Raw genomic sequence first — 16300 nt, forward strand, 5'->3', positions numbered from 1 at the left:
TATAGCTAGTGAGAAGTACTCATTTCCATTATACAAGCACCAGTTAGCTTCAGTGATATTAAGTCCTGAAGAACAAGTAGCAGAGCCAGATTTTTTTTTTTCTTTCTAGGATTTACGGAGACTCTTAACAATCATGATTGTGTGAGGCCTGGAATTACTTATTTTATTAAACACTTTTGTAGCAGTTACTGTGCTCTAGGTGGTGTTCTAAGAGCTTTAGAAATATTAACTCATCTAATCCTCACCACTTGAAAGACCCTGGGAGAGAGAGAACCACCTTACTGTGTGGTACCTACCTAGAAAGTACAGGAAACTTAATAATCAGGAAATTGGTTTCATCTTTTGCAAAAATAGTTTTACCTGCTTGTTCAATTCAGCTGTACCATATTAAACTTGGCAAGTCCAATTGTCATTTTATTCCTCAGTGTTTTATGTTCTACTTGAAGTATGAGAGTTTTTAAACCACTTTTAGTTTCCCTTAAATTGCCTATATTTTCCTGCCACCTGCATTAGAAATGCAAGCTCTGGTTTTGATCAATTTATATAGCTCTTTTTCTATCTCAAGGTCTCAGCAACACCCCCACTCCCCAGTAATCCGCTCCAAAAAATTATAGTACATGCTGTTATTCACCACAGCTACCAAAAGACCATTTGTTGACCACATACACTGTCCCTAACTCTGAAGAGTCAAACAATTTAGTAGAATCCCTGACTTTCAGGGGCTTCACAATTAGGAGAAACTCAAGGATATGTGAGAAGGCAGATGCTACCTTGGCCATCATTTCCAGGTTTTATTCACATCATTCTTGCCTTCATGTAAATCTTTTGGGAGGTGTTGGGTGTTGGTGGTTCAGGGATTGGGATTAACTTGAATGTGTCTTGCTCTTGTGGTAACAACCTAACATGTTGCTTAAAGGTTGCCATGACAACTGATAAAATAAAGAGCTGATTATGACATGTTTGTGGGACACCTTTTATAGGGAAGAGGCCTGGGGAAGATGGCAGCAGACTGAAACACACAAAGAGAGGAGTAGCATAAAGATCAAGGTACACATCTAAGCAAACCTCCGATCCAAGGTCATGGCACATGACTATGGAACAAGCAGACACGATCATGAAACACAGCTAGGTTTGTATAACGTGTGGGTAGAAATGTATACTATAGTATACAGAATTCTTTGTTTTTGCAGTACTTGTTCCTTTTGACTTTCCAACTTGTGTATGTATTATGAGTCCTGTCTCTGTTTTTAACAGGCTTAACGTTCCTGATATGTAGCTGCTCTTAAAGAGAATTTCTCCCTTTGGTAGTAGCTGAAAACTTATTGCCATCTCATGTATTTAGTCATTTCATATTATTAGCCCTTTTCTAGGAATGATCTCTTAGTTACTCTTTCCATGTCATTTTATTATGCCTATTTTCTTAGTGTTAGGTACTTAGATCTTTATTTTTTTTTCTTATTTACTTAGATCTTTAAAAATAAGGTATGTTTAGATGTTTAGGCATAATGAGATTTGGCTTGTCTATTCATTCAAAGTATATCCATTAAACCTTATTACCTGCCAAGGATATTAACAAACTCTTTGAAAAGGAAAATGAGCAGGAAAGTGGGGGTATTCTGCTTGTTCTCTGATGTACTCCATATTTTTCAGCTATTCAAACAGTTTGGTTTTGACCCTCTGTTTTGTATTTAACCACTACCTTCCACATTCGCCCTGACTTTACTCAGCATTAGCTGCCATCTTTCATAAACTTTCAGCTTTCCTGGGGAACTTTAGCAGTGGCTTTCAGGAACCTTGGTAGCAGCCCAGATTCTACTGTTACCTAGTTATGTGTCATTAATCTCTCTGGAATTTTTTTTAACATAGAAATGATTTACCTAGTTCACAAGATAGCTGTGAAGGACGGGTTATTTAAACTTGCATTTGTTCATAAAATGATTGTATAAGTATTGAGTGCTTATGGGTACAAAAATAGTGCCCAGAGAAATATCAAGAGGTGCCTCCTCTGTCTTTTGTTTTGTTTTGTTTTGTTTTTGCTTTTTGGTGTTTTTTTTGTTTTTTTTTTTTTTTGTTTTTTTTTTTTTTGGCTTTTTGCTAATTTTTTGGGCCTCTCTCGCGGCATATGGAGGTTCCCAGGCTAGGGGTCAAATCAGAGCTGTAGCCACTGGCCTATGCCAGAGCCACAGCAACGCGGGATCCAAGCCACGTCTGCAACCTACACCACAGCTCACGGCAACACCGGATCGTTAACCCACTGAGCAAGGGCAGGGACCGAACCCGCAACCCCATGGTTCCTAGTCGGATTCGTTAACCACTGCGCCACGATGGGAACTCCATGTCTTTTCATTTAAATAGAAGCAGAGGAACCTTGGCTTAGCGACTTAGTAGTTGTAATTTGAATAACTCCTCTGGGCTTCGGTCTCCTCCTTTGAAAAATGGGCGTTGTGATGATGCTTACCCCACAGAGGGTGTTGCTTTGTTTTGTTTTGTCTTTTTAGGCCACAACCAAGGTATATGGAAGTTCCCAGGCTACGGGTTGAATCAAGCTGCAGCTGCTGGCCTCCACCACAGCCACAGCAACACCAGATCCAAACCACATCTGTGACCTACACCACTCATAGCAACACTGGATCCTTAACCCACTGAGCGAGGCCAGGGATTGAACCCCGTCCTCATGGATACTAGTCAGGTTCGTTACTGCTGAGCCACCACAGGAACTCCCCTCACAAAGTTATTGTAAGCATTGTGATCACATAGTTCAAGTGCCCAGAACAGTACCCGGCATATAGTAAGATCTTGTTAACCTGTCATGTATCAGGAATGGCGACTCCAAATAGTTCTCATGTCTGGGATTTAGGTAACCTCATTCTGCTCAATATAATTACACTTTTTTTATTCTGTTCTCTGAATGAAGAATGTTTATAATCTTTTATGTCATAACTTGTCATGAACTGTTTCAGATAATCTCATTATTTTAAGCTCATCACTGATTAGCTGAGCAGGGTTAATGATCGCACCAATTGAGATAAGTATGTGAAAACACTTTTTGAGCCAGGAAGTGCTATACCATGTTATGACTGTTTTAATTAACTCCCATTTCACTCATTTCATTTGCCTTCTCTGTCCTCTATATGCTTCCTAAAATGTGTGGTTTTTATAAAATTATTAGCGTGGAGTTGAGATTTCAGTATTCAATGTGGCTCAATTAACTGGCAGTGAAAAATTCTAAAAGAGCTGTTCTTAAATTGTTCTGAGCCATGACAGCATTGTTAAACACTGATTTGGATGGATACTAAATTCTGAGATGCGTTTTAAGAAAATAAGCCTCCCTGCTTTAACCCAAATCCTTTTTCTTAGATGAAAAGCTTTGAGGGCTAGATTTTATTCAGTGTAAAAATATACACTGTATGATTGTTTAAAAAAAAAAAAAAGAAACACATGGAAAACAATGATTTGTTTGAGGAATCAATTCAATCGTTTAGCACCTTACCAGGACCCTTTGGGAGCAGGTGGCCTCTAAGCACTTAGAAGCGCCCTACCCCCACCCCGCCCCAGCTTTAGCGGGTTTTGTTTTGTTGTTTTTTTTTTTAAATTACATTATGTAGAGTGTCTACCGTAAAAATTCGTCATGGGAGGTAACAAGCTTGTTGGTGTCAGTCATAAGGGGACCAAAGCTGAGTATTAGACTTCGGGCAGAAAGAAGGGTTACACCTTCTTCCTTTCTTTCCTAGCAATGGTTAACGAAACCACCCCAGGGGCTAACAGAGGAGCAGAGAACAACCACGAGGAATCTGCAATGGGGAAAGACGATGGAACACTGCCTTGGGGTAAAAAAGGCGGCTCTCTCATTGCGCGTGCGCACCCAGCAATGCTGACACAGGCGCCCGCAATAACGCGCGTTGCTTGCGTAATAAATATGCGCCAACGGGCGGGACCCAGGACGCTTGCGTAGAAGGCCGGCACCCACCAGATTCTTGAACGCGGCGGGTTTTTGTTTTGGCCGGAGAGGCTTACCCGGGTTGCCTTCGCTGTGCGAGATAAAGGAGACGGGTTCACGGATTAAGTTAAATTTCTCATTTTCTTTAGAGGCTTGGAGGTAGAAGGTCTCAGTGTTAAGGGCCCCGAGCTTGGGAATTAGGATGTTGAGAGGTAGACCTGTCTTTGTGTCCACTGGTGTTAAGGATGGTAGGGCTGCAAAAGTGAGCACTCACTCGTCTAAGAGCTACCCCCTCTCTTCTCTTTTTCCCCTTTTCTTCTCTCCCTATTTATCATCTCCTCACTTAGTTGACTTGTTCTTAAGTGAACCGGAGCAAGGAAACCTTGAGAGCTCCGAAGTAAGCTTTGGCACGGACCTGTCACAGGAGAAAATGGAAGTAGCCCTGAAGCTGCAGCCGAGTTCAGCCACCACAGACGACAACACCTTGAGAAGATCCAACAGCGCCCCTTTGATCAGTGGGCTTGGGTGAGCAGGATTGAGATACTGGAGGAGGCAAGCGGCGGGGGTGGGGGAGGGGGTGGCAAGAGTTGCAGAAAGTGACTTCCAGTAAGCATTCCCGCCCCTTCATTCCTCGCGGTTCCGCAGGTTTCTCCTTTGTTCCTGGTGCCCGAAGATCCCACCCTCAGTCAGGGGGCGGGGGCGGGGCGGGCTGGCCAAAGAGCGGTTGCACACCCACCCTGAGGTTGACACACCCGTGAACCTGAACATCCTCTTCCGACAGTTCACCGGGACCCGAAAGCAGCATCCAATTGGTGTGGAGCACGGCTTTTTCTAACTTCACCCCATCTCTTACCCACTCCTTTGAAGAAACTGAACACTCCCCACCCTTGCCTCCAGATCTTCTGTGATGACTGTAATTTTGTCGTTCTCTCCGCAGCTTTGTCACCTCTGACGTTCACCTTCAGCACACCTGGAATGGGAATGGTTGTCAAGCAAATAAGCTTGGGCCTTTTTTACACCTAGTTTTTATTTGAACAAAAGTTTAAGTATCACAGAAAACCGATATCCTGAGTTTTGCATTCTCAATGGCCAATATTGCCCCTACTTAGTTCTTGGGGGTGGGTGAAATTTTTTTCCCCTCATATGTATAAAGCACAGATACATATGCAACACATAGACAGATATACAGTAACATTTGTGCTGTTAAAATTTCCTGGGAATTTTCAAGGAGGCGCTAATGGGGTGGGGGGGAGATGTCTAAAAAGGCTCTTTAGAAATCTGGTGATGAAAAAAAGCTTTAAAAGAGTAACCGGTTGTTAACTGTATTTCCTGCACGTGTCCAAAGGTCTGGCATGACTCAAACTTATTATTTCTTAAAAGTGGAATTTTTAAGTGAGATCTTGGGTCTCATAGCTCACTGTCATAAGGTTTTCTCTATATTGTAAACAATATCTGAAAAATGCGTTCACTACCTATGTTCTTAGCTTTGCTCCTCAGCTTTTGCCAGCCTCATACTAATCGATAGGGTTGTCACTCACAACTGTTAGAAGGGAACTCAAGAGACCCGATCTATTCTCCTTGTTTCATGTGCGAGGAAACAGGCCCATATATCTCCAAAAGTGTCATTGTTAGTAGTAGAGCCAACACTAGAAACCTGTGTCTCCAGACTCCTAGACTAGTGCTTTGTCCACCACTAATCAACATCTAAGCTAATTAACTAAACAAATGCAGCTTTCAGGTCATTTGCATTAAGGGGGAATATGTTATAACAAAATGAAAAGCAAGCTAAGGGTGACCAAAAAATGATACATTACCTTTTCAAATAGGCAGAGAGAAAAAATAAGGGGGAGCAGTTCTGCACGTTGTGCTGAGAACAAGAACATTTTATAAATTCAAGATTCTACGCTAATCCTGCTGTGTGAATAAATGAATTGCTATGGACCCACTCTGCCAGTGGAAGAAAATACTTAGGGAGGATGTTAATTTTATTGAAAGGCTTTATGAAATGAAGAAACAAGTCGCAGATACCTAGACAGTGGAGGATATATATTTGAAGGATCATGTGGGTCCTATTTAATATACGTTAAGTGCTGGGGCAGGAGGGGACCAGGCCCATTTTCCCCATTCTCAGAGTCAGGGAAGCAAAGAGAGTGATCCTAGTTATCCCTTCATGCTTTGCTTTGTTCTGTAAAGGATTTGAAGTGTTTATTTTTATCATATTAAAGCATAGGTACAGTATGGAATTCCATAGCTTAAGATCCTGATGCAGGAGGTGAATTTTGCCCGTAAAGGTGAGGGGCAGCTGCACATTTAGCTGGTAGAGTTAACCCACAAAGTGGACCAAGGCCCCGGATCCTTGCGTCAAAAAGAAGTAGCACAGGAATGATATGTGACATGCCCAAGGTCAGGGAACTTGTCCACGTGATCTCCTGAGGGCATATTTTACACTGACGTGGCAAGTTTGGGGTGTAATTCGCAAGAAAATGTAGAGTGGAATTAGGAATCATCTGAGCCTTAGCCAAATTCACTTTCACCCTAGTTCTTCTCAGTTACATGTGTACACTGCTCACTTTCCCCCTTCCCGTTAGTTGGGCCTCTAATGCTTGTTGCCTTGCCTCTTTCATAGCTCGCTAAATAACTATTGCATTTCTTTCAAGCAGTTTTCCAATTTTGCTTGGTGCTTCTTGTATATAAAGAGTCAGTCTCTCTTGCGCCAGCATTTGCAGAATTTGTTCTTTAAATGTCAACTCCTTAATACAAGTATTACTATTTTTTTTAATTTTTTGATTTTTGTGTATATCCTGCATTAATAAAAATATCAACGTCAAAAGTTTTGAACCTCTCGGTTCTTTATACTCCTTAGCCCCTCTGGTTGACTGACTTTACTACTAAAGTCAATGACTTTATCTAAAGGTAGTATTTTTTTTCTTCTACTTCTCTGGCCTTTATTAGAATTAGAGATTAAGTTTTTGGATTTCTGCCAGCGCCTTCCCTCTTTAAATGCCACTAGACTGACCCTGCATTCAAACTGTTATGGCCTCAATTCTTTTTAAAGGGCAAACTACTGTCTAGGGACCAAATTGAGCCTGCTGATTCGTTCTGTAAATAAAGTTTTATTGGAACATGGCCACACACATTTATTTACTTACTGTCCTTGGGCCACTTTCCTACTACAAAGGCAGAGTTGGGTAGTTGTAACAGAGATGGTATGGCCCACAAAACCCCAGTTACTATCTGGCTCTTTGCAGAAGCATTTTGTCAGCCATATCGTTTGTTAAACTTGTACAAACCTGGAAAAATAGTGGCCATGAAGAATGATTGCTTTGGGAATATAATTGATACAAATAATGTTGTAGTTTAGACAGATCATTTATTCATTTGATGTGGATCATCGAACATTCGTTATATTACCTTCACTTTTTCCAAGTTGTAAGTAGCACTTGGTTCTAGGTATCGCCTAGGATTTTTTGAATTCCTGTTGAGTCATGGATATCAGTTGAGAGATACGCTGCCTCAATGATTTTTTTAGTTACTGTCTTATTAGCGGACAACAACTTAGGGAGAAGAGAATTGTCAGCCTTAAGAATTACCCCCCATACAAAAGATAGTGGAAATACGTAACCCATTAGTGTCCCTCCAGCTTCGTAGTAGTGACTGCTAAAATATATTCCTGTTCTCATAGGGGGAAAATGGGAAAGGAAGTAACCATTAGCCCTGTACTTATAGACTCCAAATGAAGTATTGAGTTGCTCCCTGTTATGTGCAAATTCCTATGCTGCAAAGATGTATCTCAAGCCTCAATGAGCGTTTAATAGGGAGAATAAATATGCAAAGGACTTAAACGTCTGCTATAGTAAGATCTGTGCCCAGGAGGGAAAGTGCGTGCTAGGGTAATTAAAAGAATGGAGGGAGAAGTGACAGAGGGATTGATGAGGGTACAGGGAAGGTTTTTGGAGAGGTGGTGTTTGAGATGGGGCCGAACAAAGAGATTGATGAGGTGCAACCTGGAGGAAAAGGGGTTGAGAGAGCTGGGACAGCATTCCAGGAATGTGGACTAGGCTTGGACATAGGGAAGCATAAGTGTATTTCAGAATGCTGAGCAACTCTGCCTGGATCACTGGCTCCCGCGTCTTCATTTGACCGGTGCTGATCCCGGTCAAAGACATTTTGCCGAATCTGTGGCTTTAAAAAAGTTAATACAGCATACTTCCCCAGGAAGTTCTGTCTTTTCACCCAGATTATTAATGTCCTTTTTATAAATGAAATGATGTGATGGTGTTGGTAGTTGAGTGAGTTGTTGTTTTTTTTTTTTTTTAATGACCTTACTTGGCCAGAGAAAATGGTAGCGACTGCATGTGCCAAGATTTTCAAAATTTTCCTCATCGATGAAATCCAAAAGTCTGTGGAACTAAATTATGAAGGGCTTGGAATGTTACTGTAAAGAAAGTAACTTCTGCATTCAGCAGATGATGAAGAGAGTCGCTGAAAGCCGTGAGCGGGAGAACACGCTGTTATTTCGGAAGGGAATCTGGGAGTCTGTTAAATAGATGGCTGTAGGGAAAGAATCGAGGTGAGGTGATGGATTAGACTATTGTGGAGTCGGTGGGAAAGTGAAGAAGCTTTAGATGGGTTTTTGGCAAGGAGCCTGGAAGGAATAAGACGGATATGAGAGATCACAGAGGTAAAACCTCAAAGACCTGATTGGCTATAGGTGGCAGAAAAGAAAGTGCTAAAGATGCTTTCACATTATCATTGGGGACATCTGGTACACGAGAACCCTCTATATTCTTTTTGCAGTGTCTTCTGAATCTTAAATGATTTCAAAATAAACAGTTCTAACAAGAAGAAAACCTAAAAAGGAAAAGACGACTTCTTCAGGATCCCAAGCTCAAATAGGGTTGAGGCTGGCAGTGTGGGCACCGTCAGAGCCGAGGGAATGAGGACCACCTTCAGTGGGCAGCTGCAGTGTGTTGCTGCCATGTGGGCATGTGGCCCAGTGTGATAACATCTTGCAGAGTTTCAACAGAAGCCAGAAATCTGGAATCTGCATTCTTTATTGGAAATCTCCATAGTTGTTCCAAGTGTACACAATGAATTCAAAAACATTTCCAGCATTGTGTAGGCCAGATGAAACCTATCTGTGAAGATCTCAGTTCTGTTGCCCCCTGCTACTGGCTCTCCCCCTTGTGCATGTGGAAGTTGGGGGATCCAGAGGGGATTGGTACCAGCACATAATAGCTCCAGGCATACATTGATCACTTCCAGGTTTTTTACACAGAAAATGATGTATCTCCAAGGCCACAATAAATTATCCTTATCCTTGATAGCATGATTAGGGGTGAAGTGGCACATTTGAGAATTCCTTACCTTACATGGACACTTGTTTAGCCTCTGCCAACTCAGGCTGTGTGTGTGTGTGTGTGTTTTATTTTCTACATCTGCATAGCTGTCTCCACAAAGAAGCTATTTACACTAATGGCATTGCTGTTTTAAGGATTTGAAATCTTCTGTAAATTTTTTTGGTAATAGGTCTTAAGTGACACCTGTTTTCCTCTTTTTCTTAGTGATAATTCACAGGTGTTCCAAGCTGACACATTAGGAACTCGAAGAAACAGTGCATTTCTGGCACAACACTGTCCGGTAAGCAAATGCTTGTAGCCTTGCACTATTGGTCTTTACCAGGGGTTCTCAAACTTGAGTGTGCACCCGGAACACATATTAGAAGAAACTGCTGGCCCTCAACCCCAGAGATTTTGATTCAGGAGGTCTGGACGGGGCCGGAGAATTTGAACTTCTAATAAGTTCCCACTTTGAGAAACACGGCTATAAACCCTACTGCAGGAAAAATAAACACACTGACTACAGTTAGGATTGTTGCAGCTGCAGCGGGATTAACTTTTAAATCCTTAGGGATTTAACATGGAGATTTGATTTTATATGTAAAATCATCTGGCTTCCACTTTTAAAAAGAACATTCTAATTTTGAGAGGAAGATGTGCAGGCTCTCCTGAGGGTAGTTCTCAGGCTTTTAGTTTGACTTTTACCTTGCATTTATCTTGAATTGAAAATATAGTTTAGGGAGTTCCCATTGTGGCCCAGTGGTTAATGAACTTGACTAGTATCCATGAGGATGTGGGTTGGATCCCTGGCCTTGCTCAGTGGGTTAAGGGTCTGGCATTGCCACAAGCTACGGCATAGTTCACAGATGCGACTCGGACCTGGTGTTGCTGTGGTGTGGGCCAGCAGCTACAGCTCCAGTTAGACCCCTAGCCTGGGAACCTCCCTATGCTGAGGGTGCCACCCTAAAAAGACAAGAAAAAAAGAAGAAAATATACTTTGTTTTTCATGGTGTTTTAATGCAATCTCTACATTATAACTATTTTCTTTTTCTTTTTAGGCCACACCTGTGGCATGTGGAGGTTCCTGGGCCAGGGACTGAATCTGAGCTGCAGCTGTAACCTACACCACAGCTGCAGCAACATGGAATCCTTAACCTACTGCATGGGGCTGGGGATCCAACTGGTGCTGCCACAGAAAAAAGCTGGACCATTAATCCACTGCATAGGTGTAGGAAAGACACTTGTAGATCAATAAGCCACAGTGAATGAACGCTTCACTCTATGAATATTGAGGTGAAATTCATACATGGTTAAGTATTTTAAAATAAACAATTCAGGGGCATTTAGTGCCTTCACAGTGTTGGTCAACCACCACCTCTCTCTCTCATTTCAAAAAGGACACATCCTTGTCTTGTTCCCGTTTTTAAGCGGAAAGCTTTCAGTCTTCCATCATTGACTGTGATATCACCTGTAGGTTTGGGTAAATGCCCTTTATTATGTTAGGAAGTTTCTTTCTGCTCCTACTTGCTGAGTATTTTTTATCAAAAGGACACTGAATTGTTTCAAATGCTTTTTCTGTGTCTCTTGAGATGATCATGTTGTTTTTTCCCTCTCCATTCTGTTAATGTGATTTATTACTTTGATTTTCTTATGTTGAACCACCTTTGAATTCCTGGTCCTCTGCGTAATCCTTTTAATGTACTATTGTATTGGGTTTGCTACAATTTTGTTGAGGCTTTTTCCACCTGTATTCGTAAGAAATATTGGTCCGTAGTTTTCTTACAGTATCTTTGCTAGCTTTGCTACCAGGATAGTTCTGATCTCATAGAAAGCGTTAGGAAATGTTCCTCTTCTATTTTGGGCAGTTTTATTAGGACTGGTGTTGATTCTTCTTTAAATGTTTGGTAGGATTCACCAACGAAGCCATCTGGTCCTAGACTTTTCTTTGTTGGGAGATTTTGTAAACAGATTCTCTCACTTATTTACAGGTCTGCTGTGATTTTATATTTCCTCTTTAGTTTGGTAATTTGCGTGTTTTAGAGTTTTGTCCATTTCATCTAGAGTACTTGGTTTGTTGATATACAATTATTCATAGATTTCTCTTACATGATTTGTTTTAATATGATGGGAGCTATAGAACATATTTTAATGAAATGTTATAACTTCTTACCCATTTTAAAATATTGCCTCCTAATCTTAAAACTGGGCATTGTCCTCTTTTTAGAATGATATTCAATATTTTTCCTGTGAATGCAATAGTAGTATATTGGGAAAAAAATTAAAATTGTTCATTAAGTAAATCTTTCTTCCTCTCTCCACTCACTCATCTACTCCCTCATCAATATTTACTGAGCAACCGCTTGTCTATCAAAGCCCTCCATACCTATCCCATCTTCTTCTTTTTTTTTTTTTAGGGCCACGCCTGTGGCATATGGAGATTCCCAGGCTAGGGGTCCAATCGGAGCTGTAGCCACCAGCCTATGCCAGAGCCACAGCAGCTCAGGATCTGAGCCACATCTGTGATTTACACCACAGCTCACAGCAACACCGGATCTTTAACACACTGATCGAGACCAGGGATCGAACCCTTGTCCTCATGGATGCTAGTCAGGGTCGTTAACCTCTGAGCCATGACAGGAACTCCCCTGTCTTCTTTTCTACTTAGCTAAGTCAGCAGGTATTTTTAGGAACCTACTGTGTAGGTGGTCAAACATGATAAAGACTGAAAGGCGTCCTCTGAGTTACCAAAATGAAGCTCATTCATGAATTTCTTTTATTTGAAAGTTCAGTGGAGAAAAGTGTAGGGTGAGAAGCCAGATTGGATTGGGTTAAAGAACGACTGAGAGGCAAGACACCGGGGTCTCAAGGAGCTGGATTATTTGGGAGATTACCCTTTCTGTGCCTTAATTTCCTTATCCGTAAAATGGAAATGTAGTAGTATCTGCCTCCTAAGTTTGCTGTGATTATATTAACTCAGCACAGCACTGGTACATCCTAAATGCTCAATAACTATGCCTTTGTTCGTAAACTATTATGTATATGTAGAGCAACTGTGTACCTGGCATTTTTTAATGCATAATTTTCTTTAGGATTTCTAGGCTCTTAATTCCCATAAGATTCAGCTTAGTATCGTGCGTATTTAAAATAAACCATGGATGGCGTTTGGCAGAACGGAAGTCATTTTAACTTATTTGATGATGGGAATTTCAAGGCTTATTGGTTTGGCTTGCTGTAACAGCATTATGCATGTGCTTTTATTTTGTTCCAAGTATCACCTCGTTATAATTATAAAACTTACGGAGGTATAGCCTTGCCTTCAGTATAGATAGGCTGAGTTGTCTAGGAGAATGACATGATAATTATAATGTTTTTGGCAGAGGTGACAAAGCTCAATTAGAAGTAACTTAAGGGACATTATTAGTTCACATAACAAGAAGTCTTATGAAAGGAGATTCTGGGGTTCCCATAGTGGCTCAGCGGGTTAAGAACCTGACTAGGAACCATGAGGTTTCACGTTCGATCCCTGGCCTCGCTCAGTGGGTTAAGGATCTGGCATTGATGTGGCTGTGGTGTAGGCTGGCAGCTGCAGCTCTGATTCAACCCCTAGCCCGGGAACTTCTACATGCTGCACCTGTGGCCCTAAAAAGACAAAAAAAAAAAAAAAAAAAAAAAAAAAAGAAGAAGAAAGAAGGTTCCAGGTGGATCACTGATGTCATCAGAGACCCAGTTTCCTTTCATCTTTTCACTCTACCATCCTGAGCAGCCTCACTAACCTTTGTACCCAGTAATTAGACCCAGGGTTCAGAATCACATGTATAGTGTGATCTTCTCTATATTTACAGGTGTTGAGAACGATATGGACCAACCTATTAGGAGTAGTCATCTCTAGAGCATTGAATTATAGGAATAATTTTATTTCCACTTGATGCATTTCTACATTATTTGAGTGTTTTTCTTTCTTCTTTTTTTTTTTTTCAGGGCCACACCTGCGGCATATGGAGCTTCCCAGGCTAGGAGTCAAATTGGAGCTTCAGCTGCCAGCCTACACCACAGCCACAGCCACAGCCACGCCAGATCTGAACTGAGTCTGTGACTTACACCACAGCTCACGGCAGCGTTGGATCCTTAACCCACCGAGTGAGACCAAGGATCGAACCCGCAACCTCATAGTTCCTAGTCGGATTCATTTCCGCTGCGCTACAGTGGGAACTCCCCTTGATTGATTTTCGCAAACCGTTAACAGTAGAGGTGTTTCCATTTCTAGCTGATATATCACATTGCAAAATAGAAACATCATTCTTGAAAAAATACTGTTTTGAAAATCAAGTCGTCCCTTGGTATCTCCATGGGGGACCCACAGATGATACCAGAACCCACAGATGTTCCAGGACCCACAGATGATACCAAAGTCATCCAGTCCCATAGTATGCCCCCCCCCCCCATCTGCGGGTTTGAATCCTCAGATTCAGCCAACCATAGGTTGTGTATTATTAAGTTTACAATCTGCAGGGTCGAATCCATGGATGGGAACCCTCCGATATGGAGGGTAGACTATATTTATTGAAAAAAAAACCCACCTATAAGTAAACTTGTGTGTTTCAAACCCATGTTGTCAAGTATCAGCTGTAACACTTGAAAAGTGTTATTGAGTATCATGAACCCTAAGTTTAGGGATCCTATTCCATTATTAGACTGGCCTTAAAATTGGTGCAGCGGGAATGTAGAGTATTCAGATTCCCAGAGACAGAAAGTGGAAAGGTGGTTGCCGTGGGCTGAGGGCGGTGTTGTTTAATGGATACAGTTTCAGTTTTGCGAGATGAGAAGAGTTCTGGATATTGGTTACATGACATCAATGTGCTTCACACTGCTGAACTGCACACTTAAAAATGGGGGAGTTCCTGTCGTGAGACAGTGGTTTAACGAACCCAACTAGGATTCATGAGGACATGGATTTGATCCCTGGCCTCGCTCAGTGGGTTAAGGATCTGGCGTTGCCATGAGCTGTGGGGTAGGTCACAGACGTGGCTCGGATCCTGTGTTGGTGTGGCTGTGGTGTAGGCCGGCAGCTACAGCTCTGATTCGACCCCTAGCCTGGGAACCTCCATATGCTGGCAACCCCCCCCCCCAAAAAAAAGACACAAAAAAATGGTTGGTAGGGGTTGAGATGGTAAATTTTATGTTGTGTATATTTTACCACAATTAAAAAATATTTGGAGTTCTCTTAAGGTGCAGCGGGTTAAGGGTCCAGCATTGTCACTGCAGAGGCTCAGGTCACTGCTGTGGTGTGGCTTCGATCCCTGGACCAGGAACTTCCACATGCTGCAGGCATAGCCAAACAAAATTATTTCTTAAATTGGTGCTGCTTTCCATGTATTACAATGTAGACAAAAGTGTTTTAGAGAAAATCGCAGTGTTAGAAGGCCTTGAAGAACCATGGGTGCCATTTAACACAAAAATAGTGATGCATATTTCCAAACCTTGTAAAAAGTCTATTTCACACTTTTTTTATTAATCAAGCTCAAATGTTTTTTTTCACCACTATCAGGAAATCACTCCACCCCACTTCTTTTTTCTTTTTAGGGCCGCACCCACGACATATGGAGGTTCCCAGGCTAGAGGTCAAATTGAAGCTTCCGCTGCCAGCCTACGCCCCAGTCACAGCAACACCCGATCCGAGCTGTATCTGTGACCTACACCACAGCTTGTGGCAACGCCAGATCCTTAACCCACTGAGTGAGGCCAGGGGTCGAACCTGCATCCTCATGGATACCAGTTAGATTCATTTCTGATGAGCCACAACAGGAACTCCTCCACTCCACTTCTGCTGAGCCAAAGCCTGAGGCCCTTTCTGACTATGGAGAAGCCTCTTTGGCCTTCCCCCCAAATTACCCCTTTGCTGTACCCCTGAAGGCCTCCAAGGTTGACATGCCTGTTCCTCCCTCTTCCAGTTCTCTTCTAGGCTCCTCTGTTGAATTTAGTGCAGCCTGGTCTTTTCTCCATCTTCACCCCTTCCCACTGCAACAGAAGCAGGAAAAGGACCTCCTCTTCCTAGCAGAAACAGTTGTGCTTTACTTGAGCAATTTGTCCGTTTTAATTTTATGGCTGCTAATATTTACCTGATTAGGTTTTGCTTTTCCCATTGGCAAGTACAAACCCTCAGTCCAATTCGTGGCTCATCTGGCCCTGAGTGTGTAATACATCCTTGCCCCGCCTAATGCTCTGTCCTTTGGTTCATGTTCACTCACATTCGTATCTTCATGAGCCACCTTAAATCATTTTAGGAACTAGGTGGAGACATTTATAAACTTAGCATACAACTCTTGTTCAGGATTTTCTTTTTTTAAATTTTTATTTATTTATTTGCTTTTTAGGGCCACACCCACGGCATATGGAGGTTCCCAGGCTAGTGGTTGAATCAGAGCTACAGCCGCCGACCTACACCACAGCCACAGCGACATCAGATCTGGGCCATGTCTGTGACCTACCCCACAGCTCACAGCAACACCAGATCCTTAACCCACTGAGTGAGGCCAGGGATCAAACCCACAACCTCATGGTTCCTTGGATTCGTTCTGCTGCACCACAGCGGGAACTCCTTGTTCAGGATTTTCTAAGTGTTTTTTTTTTTTTTTTGAAATTGAAGTATAGTTGATTTCCAATATTGTGCTAGTTGCAAGTATACAGCAAAGTGATTCAGAATTTTCTAGGATCAAGGATTTTCTAAAATTTTTAAAAAATCTCTAGTAACTACAGTAGGAAATGGGTTAAAAATAGCAAACCTAGGACAGTTAAAAATTATTTTTTAATAATTTAATGTCTTGGAGTTCTTGCTATGGCACAGGGTTAAGGATCCAGCGTTGTCTCTGTGGCAGCACAGGTTCCATCCCTGGCCAGGCACAGTGGCTTAAAGATCTGGCATTTTCGCAGCTGCAGCATAGGTCACAGCTGTGGCTTGGATTCCACCCCTGGCCTGGGAACTTCTACATGCCACAGGTGCGACCAAAAATTTTTTTTGCTGTCTTTA

The 16300-nt window shown here is 42.0% G+C and overlaps 1 protein-coding gene across 7 annotated transcripts in view; it reads left to right on the top strand.

The window, feature by feature from the left end:
- The first annotated feature begins 956 nt into the window (after window positions 1-956).
- PABIR3 (PABIR family member 3) overlaps window positions 957-16300 on the top strand; it is a 63059-nt gene continuing 47715 nt past the window's right edge. Inside the window, exons 1-4 of one of the 7 annotated variants that reach the window (XM_013983825.3) lie at window positions 957-1129; window positions 3732-3827; window positions 4285-4462; window positions 9502-9577. In XM_013983825.3, coding sequence (XP_013839279.1) covers window positions 1081-1129; window positions 3732-3827; window positions 4285-4462; window positions 9502-9577 — 399 coding nt within the window. In that variant the 5' untranslated portion in view covers window positions 957-1080. Of the gene's footprint in view, window positions 1130-3731; window positions 3828-3951; window positions 4064-4284; window positions 4463-9501; window positions 9578-16300 lie in introns of those variants that run through there. The other 6 variants (XM_085006677.1, XM_085006675.1, XM_085006678.1 and 3 more) reach the window with 6 other exon arrangements.

Source organism: Sus scrofa, chromosome X (assembly GCF_054392235.1).
Source record: "Sus scrofa isolate SSC_HxYL_T2T_F1_AM1 chromosome X, Sscrofa_HxYL_maternal_Yorkshire_Landrace_v2.0, whole genome shotgun sequence".
Taxonomy (NCBI): Eukaryota; Metazoa; Chordata; class Mammalia; order Artiodactyla; family Suidae; genus Sus; species Sus scrofa.